At 40.4% G+C, this 12,675-nt stretch overlaps 1 protein-coding gene across 1 annotated transcript in view; it reads left to right on the forward strand.

Moving 5' to 3' along the window:
* igsf9b (immunoglobulin superfamily, member 9b) overlaps window positions 1–12,485 on the forward strand; it is a 54,012-nt gene extending 41,527 nt beyond the window's left edge. Inside the window, exons 5-22 of the mRNA XM_048208995.1 lie at window positions 167–318; window positions 570–687; window positions 1,453–1,594; window positions 1,897–2,042; window positions 3,176–3,318; window positions 3,407–3,547; window positions 3,672–3,788; window positions 3,932–4,082; window positions 4,188–4,299; window positions 4,386–4,561; window positions 4,855–5,093; window positions 5,202–5,286; window positions 6,214–6,384; window positions 6,820–6,856; window positions 7,017–10,463; window positions 10,610–10,785; window positions 10,908–11,111; window positions 11,419–12,485. Of these exons, the coding sequence (XP_048064952.1) occupies window positions 167–318; window positions 570–687; window positions 1,453–1,594; window positions 1,897–2,042; window positions 3,176–3,318; window positions 3,407–3,547; window positions 3,672–3,788; window positions 3,932–4,082; window positions 4,188–4,299; window positions 4,386–4,561; window positions 4,855–5,093; window positions 5,202–5,286; window positions 6,214–6,384; window positions 6,820–6,856; window positions 7,017–10,463; window positions 10,610–10,785; window positions 10,908–11,098 (5,744 nt within the window). The 3' untranslated portion in view covers window positions 11,099–11,111; window positions 11,419–12,485. The remainder of the gene's footprint in view (window positions 1–166; window positions 319–569; window positions 688–1,452; window positions 1,595–1,896; window positions 2,043–3,175; window positions 3,319–3,406; window positions 3,548–3,671; window positions 3,789–3,931; window positions 4,083–4,187; window positions 4,300–4,385; window positions 4,562–4,854; window positions 5,094–5,201; window positions 5,287–6,213; window positions 6,385–6,819; window positions 6,857–7,016; window positions 10,464–10,609; window positions 10,786–10,907; window positions 11,112–11,418) is intronic.
* The last annotated feature ends 190 nt before the right edge of the window (window positions 12,486–12,675 follow it).

A 12,675-nucleotide genomic window follows, 5' to 3' on the forward strand; every position in this document is an offset into this window, starting at 1 on the left:
TATATATATATATATATATATATATATATATATATATATATATATATATATATATATATATATATATATATATATATATATATATATATATATATATATATATATACATTTTCTTTTTTTTTTTCCTATGAAATAATGGTTTTGATGGTTTTTATGTCTGCTTTAGCTCCTCCAGTGTTTGTAAAGACTCCTCCTGCCTTTCTGGAGGTCATGTTGGGTGAATCTCTCACCCTCCATTGTGATGCTCATGGAAACCCCAAACCCACCATCATCTGGAGAAAAGATGGCAGTGCCGCTGAGAAACAAGAAGCAATTCAGGTACAAAGAGCTTTTTAGTTGATTGTTAGTTGACCAACCACTTAGCTTCATCCTGATATACAACCAACTTTTCATCAGTTGCTGATCAAATCTATATTTCTACATTTTTACCCTTATTGAATATCCTGTTTTACTCAGATATCATGAATCATGTTTCATGTCAGCTTGAGTGTAGAGTTCACTTTGGGCCGTTCACATTTTTCTTCTTTGACTGTCTTGTTTACCACCTAAACATTAATTTCCCCCAACAGGTACTCAATGAAACCTTGTCTTTAACCAAGGTTACCAGGGAAACGGCAGGAATATACAAGTGTCACGTATCCAATTCAGAAGGGAACCTTACCCACACCACCCAGCTGCAGGTCAAAGGTCAGTTACACACCACGTCTTGTCCACGTGGGCGAAGAAACCCAGCAGCATGTAAATAGGCTTGCAAGGTATTAAGCATTTACCTTAAGCAGCATTTGGTATGAGAACATTGGTGCCTTTGATGCAGTTAGATTTGTGTGCAAAATGAATAATCTGAATCTCAGCTTCATATAGTTTTCAACAGGCATGGTTCACATTAAGAACTGTTGCCGCTTCCATTTGGCTCAGAAAATATGATCTTTCTACTATGCAATAGCCTTTTTAAATCAGATTTGGAAGATTATCAGCCCTAAATGCATGCATGATGTTGTGCACCAATAAATATTAAAAAAATAAAATGCATCAATGACACATGAATGAAAGTTCCTCAATTGCATGATGATAAAGAATAGGGCTTTCTGTTGATAGCACAACTGCAAGGTGGATGCTAGCATTTTGTTTCTTCAAATATCATCTTCTGATCTTTGCACAACATAATGCTATTGTATGTGGCTGAAAACCTGAGACATCTCATATTCGATTGTTTTTTTCACAGCATAAGAATTAAGAGTGACTATTCAGGCAAACTGTAGTGTAATTAAACGAGCAAACACTGCCCTCTTTTGGTGGTAGTGCTTTAACACAATGCATTTTGGCACTTAAGCCTAAATCTCAGCCCTGAACTGAACAAAGAACCTCCTCAAATCCAGATTAATCCAAGCTGATTACATTTTATGCATTCAGTCTCACATACATGCTTTTATGCTTTCTTTTGCTTTCAAACAGGTCCTCCAATTATCATCATTCCCCCTGAGGACACCACCATGAATATGTCCCAGGATGCAGTTCTGCAATGCCAAGCAGAAGCGTATCCTTCTAACCTCACGTATGAGTGGTGGAAACAAGACCAAAACGTGTTTCACATTGAGTGAGTGACCTACGATAACAAGAGTGCTAATATGCAATTTGGATAACATTATTATATATTATAGATTCTAATTGGACCATCATAGCATCTACTATCAGATATTATTGTATAATGATGCTTTATTTTCACATAATTATGATCAAAAATGTAAATTTTATTTATTTATTAGTTTAGTAGCCTCCAACTTTTTTGTTTAAGTTTTTGTTAGTTGATTAGGGTTAATTCTACTTATTAGTAATATCATTTATTGTGTATCTTTTAATATGATGTTGCTTCTGTTTGCCGCATGTTTGTGTTTACAGAGTTCTGAAATCACGGGTAAAAATCCTAGTGGATGGGACCCTCCTCATTTCAGGTCTTATACCTGAGGATTCTGGGAATTACACCTGCACACCCACCAATGGTCTAATGACTCCGCCCTCTGCGTCTGCCTACCTCAAAGTTAAACGTGAGCACTTTGAAATTTATTGGTTCTAAATTCTTTATTTTTTAATGTTAAAATCTATCTTCATGTACCCAGATAAAGGCAACTACAGAAGCTATTAAAGGGGTCCTATTATGCTTTTTTACATGTGTAATGTGTTGGTATTAGTAATAGTAATTTATCTTTATCAGTGTGCACTGTTTCTGAACTCCCTGAAATGCTTTATTTGTAGTCTTGAGATTTCTTCCGGGAACGAACACATCACAATATTCCTCATTTAAATAATTCCTGCCCAAAACATACACAAAATAAAGGGGCAGGGCGTGGTTGAGTTGAGTTAGTAGTGTTTCCCAAACACTCTTGAAGCGCTTGACCAATCACGACACACTGGTCCAGCCAACCAATTAGAGCTCAGAGCACATTGTGCTTTTCAGAAGGAGGGGCTTCATAGAGAGAGGAACTAAACAGAGCGTTACTGACAGACTGGGAAGAGAGGTGCTGCAACTATGGAAGCTTGTTTCCGCCATGAAATGAAAAATGAAAAAAGTAATTGCGACTTTTTATGTCTCAATTCTGACTTTTCTCTCAAAATAGAGAATTTTATATCTCACAGTTTACTTTTTTCAGAATCACGAGATATAAACTCACAATTGCGAGTTATAAAGTCAGAATTGTGAGATATAAACTTGCAATTGTGTGTTATAATGTCTCAGAAGAGTATATATCTCATAATTCTGACTTTATAGCTCGCAATTCTGAGAAAAAGAACTGTGAGATATAAAGTCAGAATTGCATGATTAAAAACTCGCATTGAATTGTGATTCTGACTTTATAACTCGCAATTCTGACTTTATAACTCACAATTCTGACTATAACTTGCAATTGCAAGTTTAAATCTTGCAATTCTGAGGAAAAAAAGTCAGGATTGTGAGAAAAAGTCACAATTACTTTTTTTATTTTTTTTATTCAGTGGCAGAAACAAGCTTCTATATGCAACAATGTCAAATATGTGAAAAATAATGTGTTTTTTAAACATTCAAGGATGAAAACCTATTCTAGTAGATCCCCCCAAAACAAAAACAAGACTTTGAAAAAGGGTGTAATAATAGGTCCCCTTTAATACAAATGACATAATTAAAAGCCTGATTTTCTTAAAGATCCTGCACGAGTGGTTCGGATGCCCCGTGAGACTTATCTTCCCGTGGGAATGGGGGGAAAGATCATATGCCCAGTTCAAGCCGAGCCCCCTGTGCTGTATGTTAATTGGACCAAAGATGGAGCTTCCCTGGACCTGGAGCAGGTACTTTATGAGTGTGTATATCATCAAGCATCTTATTTCATTGTGTCCCAAATTACATCAATTTATATTCTTCATCTTGATTTGTCAGTATCCTGGATGGATGGTCAACTCAGAGGGCTCAGTGTTCATAACTGCAGCAAATGATGATGCAGTGGGCATGTACACCTGTACAGCCTATAACAGTTATGGGACCATGGGCCAATCAGAACCTACCAAAGTTATCCTGAAGGTGAACACCATATGTGTAGAATGAAAAATAATTTGATACATCACCACATAGTGAAATTCATTATTAATGACTGACCTGACACCGAGTTACTGACAACTTATTTGCAATTTGGTGATGTCCATAGGACCCCCCTTCCTTCCGTGTCTCGCCCCGTGCCGAGTACCTACAAGAAGTAGGTAGGGAGCTGGTTATACCCTGTCAATCTGAGGGAGACCCCGCCCCTAACATCACATGGATTAAAGTAAGTTTGTTTTTTGTTTTTAATCCCAAAAGCTTTCAGATGACCATGATTATTTAAATGTGTGTTATTTAAATGTGTATTTAAATGCTAATCTGCTAAAATCAGATACTGTATATACTAATAGACTTTCACATCTGCTGTAGGTTGGTCCTGCCCCTCGCACTCCGTTTACAGTCCTGTCCAATGGCTCTCTGGTCCTGCGTCCACTCAGTAAGGACCACCAGGGGGCGTGGGAGTGTCGTGCCACCAACCGTGTGGCCACTGTCAGTGTGGCAACCATGATTTTAGTGCTAGGTAAAAGGAACAGGGAATAGATGCCTGTTAAAAATAACCCTCATTTACCTAATGAAAAACAAATGAGACAGAAATCAAATATATTATCTGCTTTGTTTTCTTCAGGCACAAGTCCCCATGCTGTTACCTCTGTGTCTGTGGATCCAGGGATTAGTCAGGCCAATGTGTCCTGGGAGCCAGGCTTTGATGGAGGATACACTCAGAGATTTACTGTTTGGTAAGTGACCTCAAACTGAATGCATGAGCAACACTAGATTTTTGACAAATCTTGCAATGTAATGTAATCTAATATCTCTTTTTTAGGATAAAGCCCACTGTGAGAGGCAAGCATGAATGGGCATCAATCCCTGTGCCAACAACCAAAACCTCCTTGCTGGTGACGGGTCTGCAAGCTTTCACTAGTTACCAGTTCAGCGTTCTTGCCCAAAACAAGTTGGGCTCTGGCCCTTTCAGTGAGATTGTCACAATTACAACACTGGGTGAGCACTTACTGTATATATATATATATATATATATATATATATATATATATATATATATATACACACACATAACTTACAAATCATGCACTTAATGAGGTCATCCATTAGCACCACAAATACAGACACATATATACATGGTAAGATTTAGACTGTCTATAGTTACTTTAACAGATCTGTATTCCCTTATTTGATTCAAAGTATTCCCCAGTGGATTTCCATTCCATTCCTATGGTCCAAGATGTATGATGTAGTATGCTAAGGTAAATCCTTATATGTTATTTCCATTGCAGCACCTCCAACAGAAGCTCCCACAATGGTAACCACCATTGTGGTGTTGCCCCCTCCCACCTTGCTGTCAGCCAATCGTACATCACTAGGTGTTTTGCTGCAATGGCTGTCACCTCTAGAAGAGTCTCCACCATTAACTTCCTTTGTACTTCAAGCGAAGCGGGGAAAGGGAGAGTGGGTCACTATAGACAGAGAGATTGCTGTCAACGTGACCGAATTGATTGTACAGGGACTTGTTAAGGTAAAACGTGTGAAATATTGGGAAAATAGCAGCTTGGTGTTGAATGTTGCTATTCTATGCCATTCGTTTTCACTTGATGGTTCATTTTCTCTTTATTTATTTCCACAGGACTCCAACTATGAGTTGCGTCTTCTGTCTCGCAGAGACAAACTGGTTAGTGTGCCCAGTGACTCAGTTTTCATCTCTACTGAAGGTGAGGCTAAATCAGAAATCAATATTTTGACTTACAATTGACAAATCTCAGGCTTTTTGAAAGAGTTTTTTCCTATGAGGCTTAGAAAAACTACAGATTTAATGAATATATTTGAATATTAAAGGTCCCGTTCTTCGTGATCCCATGTTTCAAACTTTAGTTAGTGTGTAATGTTGTTGTTAGAGTATAAATCAAATCTGTAAAATTTTAAAGCTCAAAGTTCAATGCCAAGCATGATATTTTATTTAACAGAAGTCGCCTACATCGAACGGCCAGTTTGGACTACATCCCTCTACTTCCTTCTTTAATGACGTCACTAAAACAGTTTTTTGACTAACCTCCGCCCACAGGAATACACAAGAGTTGCGTTTGTAGAGTGTGTCTGTCGCCATGTCGTCGAAACGCTGTTATTTTCATCCCGCAGTCCAATCACCGGGTCTGATTCCGGCTCAAATTGATAGGGTAAAATTAAAGACATGTTTACAATAACACTGAGCGCGTGCATCTCCACGTTATGGTAAGAGGCGTGACTTTTCCGGGCACGGTGCTCTCAGAGCTGTCGAATCACAACACAGGAACCGCTGGCACAATCAGAACTCGTTACGTATTTCTGAAGGAGGGACTTCATAGAACAAGGAAGTCATCAGCCCGTTTTTATGACAGTGGAAACAGCGGTATACAGATAAGTAAATTATGTGAAAAATACTGTGTTTTTTTACACACGAAACATGAACACATGTTATATTGCACACTATAAACACAATCAAAGCTTCAAAAAACCACGAAAAACGGGACCTTTAATGATTTAATATGATAAATGGAAAGTTAAAGAAGTCAGAAATGTAATATTGGTATTTATTATTGATGCTTAATTGTTTATTGATTTATTATATTATTAGGAGGTAACATATAATGTGTGGCTTTTAGGAATGGAGATGTATCCAGCAGCACCCAGTCTATTGGCTTTTGTTCCTGAGCCTCTGCTGGCTGGTGTGATTGGGGGTGTGTGTTTCCTGTTTGTTGCCATCATCCTTTCTCTGGTGACAGCCTGTGTTATGAACAACAGAAGGGGACAACGGCGAAGAAAAAAGAGAGATGGTAAAAGCAGTGATTAAGATTGCAGGGTCATTGTTATGATTTTGAATATGAAATTTTTGTTGAACAAAGACACCACTCTAAAAACTTTTTTAATCTTTTTGCATGCTTTTGAAGTAATTTGGGGCTGCAACATTCAGATACATGGGTTGTGTACTTAAGTCTTGAACAAATGTTTATGTAGTGACTGTTTTAACTCTTCATTATGTCCGTTCCTTAAGGCCTTTGATGCATTATCAATCGCTATGACCATAGACATTTAATGCCTCAAAGACTGATACATGACACATTTGAAATGATGTATTTCTCAGCCATCAGTGGTATTGTCATGCATGGCATCTCTGTTTCTGTTGAGGCTGCTTTTGTTTTTGTCTCTTTGTCATCTTATGACTTTATCTGTGGCATGATATGAACTTTGCACCCTCCCCACCATTTCAGATATCCCCTCTGCCTTCCAGAAGAGTTCGTCTTCACAGTAAGTGTCCATCTTTGCTATGCATGTATCATTGCTATGCTTCTCCATCTTTGTCACTGTACTACAATGGGTTTTTGAAATGGCAACCCGAAGGGATGCATTTGTTTCAAACATCTAATTCTTCCTGCCCTAAATGTTCACTTGTCTTCTCTCTCTTCAGAGCTCACTCGCCTTCTGACAGTCCCGACAGTGTGCTGAAGTTAAAACTGTGCCCTCCTTTAAACTTCTTCCCCAACTCATCCTCTTCTGATCGTTCCGACCGTTCTTCCTTTGAAAAAGGCAGCCGCAGTGAGTACCAAGATCAGAGAAAGCAGCTCCTGTCCTCATCCTCTCCACCTCCACGCTACACCCTGTGTGAGAGCCACTTTGGTGGATCTCCCTCACCCACATCTGCTATTGAGTCCATATCCAGAAGTCCTGATGGCCGCTTTGTTATCCAACCTGATCTTGAAAACTCCACACCAACCCACATAAAAAAGAACCTCAAAAAAGAGTTCCCACAATCGCCTGGTAGAGGGAGTAACAATGGATCTTTTAAAGAGTCCAACAAATCAAATCCTGTAAGTTCAGAGAGGGATGAACAGAGAGAGATGCTGTCAGCATTGACTGTGGACCATCCAGACCCAGAGAGACCCCATCACTCCCCTGGAAGGGTGAAGGCAATGGCCAGGAACTTCTCCCGTCATGGTTGTTTCTACTCTGATGATGAGCAGGGCTGCTCTGAGACCTTGTTGGAGAAGGCCAGCTTTTATTCAGACTGCAGTGAAAAGAGGGCAAGTGACTCACTAAAAAAATACCGGAGTGCCAGTCATAGGGAGGACATATTCCCTAGCTTATCCAGGAGAGCCCGAGCTTTGGAGAGAGAGAGGCTGCTTAACCAGGCACGTTACCACCCCATCATTGGTGACAGCCAGCTGACAGAGCATAGCACTATGGTAACTCAACTGGATGGTGAAAGAGAGGGGGACAACTTAAGCAAATGTTTAAAGCTGGTGAAGGAACGTGAGCAAATGGAGAGGGAACTAGAACACTATACAGCCAGCCGAAGGGCACAGACACATGAGCAAGAACAGAGGCGGGCCAAGTCTGCAAGTCCCTTAAGAAAATGGACAGGTGTTGAGTCTGAAGACCCTATTTGGAAGCCCCAAAACATCCATTTACGACAAAAAAACAGACCCAGCAGCCTGGCCCAGCATGTATCAGACTATAGGAGGGGCTGTTATTTTGGCAACACCAGCAGTCCCATGGAAAGACTTCCTTCCGCTTCTTCCTCATACATCCAGTGGGACATAAGCCCTGTGACATCCCCCACTAGTCTGGTGCCAGTGCAGAGCCTTTCTGAAGGGAACACACCTCATTCACTCTACCCTCACACACGTCAACAAGGCATTGCCAATTTAGAAGATTCATTGGCAGCAGATGTCTCTCGTTCACCTGACACACAATATACCTCTCTTTCACTTTTCTCTCCTACCAGGGACAAACCCTCTTCTAGTAAAACCAACCTAAGTGGGGCATGGGCTAGACACCCGGAAAGTCACCTGAAAGAGGAGCAAGAGCTGCCCAACAGGACTGTAGTTCAGGAAAGTTGGTTGCAAGAAAGAAAAATGGAAAAAGAGGCTCCAGCATTTAGATCAACATCCCCTGCTCGCTTGAGTCCTCAACCATCTGAGCTGCACCAAGAGGTGGCAGCAAGAGATAGAGATACTGGTCCTAACCCACATTATCTTGATCCCAGGACTCAAAGTGTTACAGACATGGAGGAACTAAGGACTGTTCAAAAAGACAAACTGAGTCGTAATCCATCAGGTTGCTCTACATTGCCCTACGATCATCAGAAAGCAGGAGCAAAGGAAAAAGTGATGGTGATAGTGAGTGATGATTCCGGCTCCATATTGCCTTACAATGAGCAAGAGAAAGAGGGTATCAGGGCTCGATCCCGAAAGAGTGACAAATGTGTCTTCAGTGAAAGCCCTAGTCGAATATCACCCCTGACCCTGTTGGAAAATGAGGCAGAAAGTGATCAGTCAAATTTATCGAGAATGTCAGAATTAATGAAAGCTAAGCTTGCTCCCCAACCAGCCCGGATGTCCCCACTGCAGACCAGCACTATCCTGGAATACCTGAGTCTTCCAGGTTTCATTGAAATGAGTGTAGATGATCCTGTAGAAGTGACTGAGCCTTCTGAATCTGTTGAACCCAGTGTTGAGCCAGAAACTAGGTCACTGTTAAGAGATGAGCCTGATGTTGTACCCAAAATTTGGGAAAAACATGATCAGGAGCACTCTGGGACCAATGTTAGTCATCACAATGGGGCTGTTCATGACCACAGCACCCTGAACTTACCAGTGGGACACCATGAACCTGGAAGTATTCCGATTTCTGAACCTTGTTCACAGTTAGAGGCACGAGATACACATGTTAAATCAGGCACCTCAGACACAATCAAGAAAGGTTTCTCACCATCTAAAGAAAAGGAAAAGAGTTCTAACCCTTTGGTTTCTCAGAGTTTAGGGCCTCAAAAACAAGAATTTATACAACATGGTTCAGCACATACATTAATCAACACAGCTAAAAGCATGGCAGCAATTGTTTCCAAATGTCCAGACTATATATCTGAACAATATCAAAGATCTCAAACTCAGGCTGACCGGACAAACATGATACCCTCACGGATCTATCCAGGTCCTATGCCTTTCATGAAGAAATCAGTCAGCATTGGTCCCTGTAGGACCCTCTCTGGAGTCGGGCAGCCACGTCCATTCCTTAAGAAGTCCATTAGTTTAGGTTCTAAATGGGAACATTTTGAAAATCCAAGAACTTATATATCTGAGACTTGTTACAGAGATAAATTTCCCCATCCAGATATAAGGCTCAAATCATACAGTCTGGGTCGTACCCCTGCACGCTACTATCCCATGTCTGGCCCATCATGGCGAGGGTCAGTGCCCTTTCAACCTCCTACCACCTACAGTCTAGAGAGACATAGGCATATTGAGAGACCTGACATGACACCTCCCTACCACACACCTGTTCCCTCAGTCCCAGATCCACCACAACACATGGAATCGTCCCTTCCTTCCAGGCGGGACTCAGATCCACGTCGACAGGCAGCGGTCTTTCCAGATTCCTCTAGGTGGCCTCTGTCTTATCAGGAAACACTTAGGTCAGTTCAGCATAAGTATGTCCCACAAGAACCTCCTCAACCTTTTGTTCCAACCAGGTCAGTGGCCAGGGTGGACTACCTGCATCCTGCAGAACCCAGAAGGTGTCCACCAAGGCCTTTCCTCCCCAGAGGTTACAGCTGGCCCTCACCATATCATACATCCTTCCCCCTACGAGAGCAAGACTTTTCAAGGGAGGTGGACAAAGGGATGGGTGCAGTTAGGGGCAGTACAGAGACAGAAGGCCGGGATATAAGAGGTGATGGGGGCAGAGCCAGTTACGCCAGCCAGAGCAGTGGAAGGGGTAGCGTGGGACCATATGGACACGGGCACCTACGCCAGTCTCTCTCTATCACTCCAACCTTACTCAGCTCACCAGAGACCACCGAGGAGAGCGAGAGGCACAGGACAGATAAAGACCTGAGAGAACGGAGGTCCAAAAGGTGAAGCTGATACACATATACATGAGGCCAGACCTCAGCCACAGACAAACTAGTATAGTTCCCAATGTCTTTTGTTTTGTACACATTTATATCACTGTCATTTTCTACATATCTCACTGTGTAATGTTGCATGTGTGTGTGTGTAGAAGAAATACCTCAGTAGATGAGAGTTATGAATGGGATGCTGCGGAATACTCTGTGGATCACGACATCCTGGAGGCCATGAAAATGGAGCGGCCCCATGCAGGCTTTGGGCGAGGCAGGGAATTCAGGCAAGATCGCCCCCGCTCCACCGCTGGCCTCCAGGACTTCCCGAGTAAACGTAAGAACTTCAGATCTTTGAACTTGTCTGTTTATTTCCCACACCAAATATAATAGCAATTGAAGATTTCCCTGAACTTTACCCTTCCTCCACCTCCTCCTACTCATTTCCTCTCCTTTCAGGCCTGTACTCCATCAGCCCTCCCTTAGTGTCCCAGCCTCCTCAGCACCGGTATGGTCGTTCCCTCAGTGAGGCACGCTTCAATGCCCTGCGACAGGAGTTCCAGGAGTACCGCAGAGCCCAGGAATCCTACTCCCGAGACCCCTGCACCCCCCCTGACCCAGACTCTGATTCCAGCTCCGCATTGCTCTGAGAACCTTACCTTGGTCCGTTACCTCCCTTTAATCCCTTTGGCCTCTCTGTATTGAAGTTTAACTTGTTTTAACTCAGGCTTTCTGCAAAATATTTCCCTTTGTAGGGACAAATGTCCACAGCACCGATGTTTGCCTTATAGTACATTTTGACTGTACAAATTTATGACAAGTGATATATTCACATTTAGCCTCAAGAACAGGATTATGCTTGGAACATTTTATAAAATTATTCCCATGTTAAATTCAAAGTTTTAAACCCAAAGTTTTATTTGGTTCTTACGCAGGAAACTAACTATAATCCCTGTATTTATATTTTCAGAGCATCCCAAGGAAGAAGACAAATTGGTTTTGAGTACAAACCTTACAAATCCCGAGAAAGCAAAGGATCCAGACTTGAATATCCTTGACCAGCTTTGATGTATATTCATTATTGTCATTATGCTGTAAAGCTGCGTTCAGTTCCTACTGGTTTTTCCAAACTTGAAATATGTATAGTATATGGAATGTAGTTTTTGTATGGCTGTCTTTCGTTCACTTTGTATTTACCGGTTCTCATCAATCCCAGATTGCACCTCTGTCTGTCTAGACTAAAAGATGAAGTACACTTTTACAGAAAAGAAGAAAAAACTCATTAGAAGTAAGATTGTTTTGATACAGGTTTTGTAAATAAAATTAATATCCATTGTGGATAATGGACACTCTGGAAATATAACTCCACTTTCAAAGGGTTTTGTTACATCAGCCAAACCAAAACAACAGTATAGCATAAAGTTTGCTTTGACAATCAGATACTGCAGCCAAGGAAATGTATATTTCGAGCAACTGAAATATATCGTTGTATTTTACATATACATGAGTATATGTATATATGAATATAATGTTGTTGTGTATGTTTACCATGTGTATATTTGAGCACCATTCATCTTGAAACTGAATTCATTTTAAACCCTTTGTCATTGTAATTTAAAGCAAAAATTCAGTGCCAACATTGAGTTAAGAGCTTAACCGCCTTAACACTCGAATCAAACTCTCCTCCCAATTTATTTGTATTCATTACGTTAATTAACTTTCCCAAACAGAAACATTTTTGCAGCCAGCTCACTTAATCTTCTGTATTTGTTTTACTTTAATGCAAAGAATTGTGGATGTATAAAATGGCTGAAACAAAAACATAGATGCACATGGATCTTGGCATACATCTATCGCTCTGTCAGTCTGTGCTTATTGTAAATATATATATTTTTTAAATTAGTTTTTTCTTTTTTAACATTTTGTACAAATATTCATGAATGTTTTGAGAAAACATTGATCTATCTTATATTTAAGATGCTGCTGTAGATTTTTGTAATACATTTAAAAGTTTTTTGACTCTTTTGAGAATAATTTTGACGTTTTGTAAAAAAAAAAAATGTTTTATATATATGTTCTTATATTTGTTTTTTTTATATATATATATAAATGTTGTCACTCATTTTTGTATGATTTGTAAAATAAAATGTTCCACTGAAATGTTATGCTTGTGAGATGTTTCTGTGAACAATCATCTACTTAAAATAAAAATAAAATGTATATGGTT

The sequence above is a fragment of the Megalobrama amblycephala genome, linkage group LG12 (assembly GCF_018812025.1).
Source record: "Megalobrama amblycephala isolate DHTTF-2021 linkage group LG12, ASM1881202v1, whole genome shotgun sequence".
NCBI lineage: Eukaryota > Metazoa > Chordata > Actinopteri > Cypriniformes > Xenocyprididae > Megalobrama > Megalobrama amblycephala.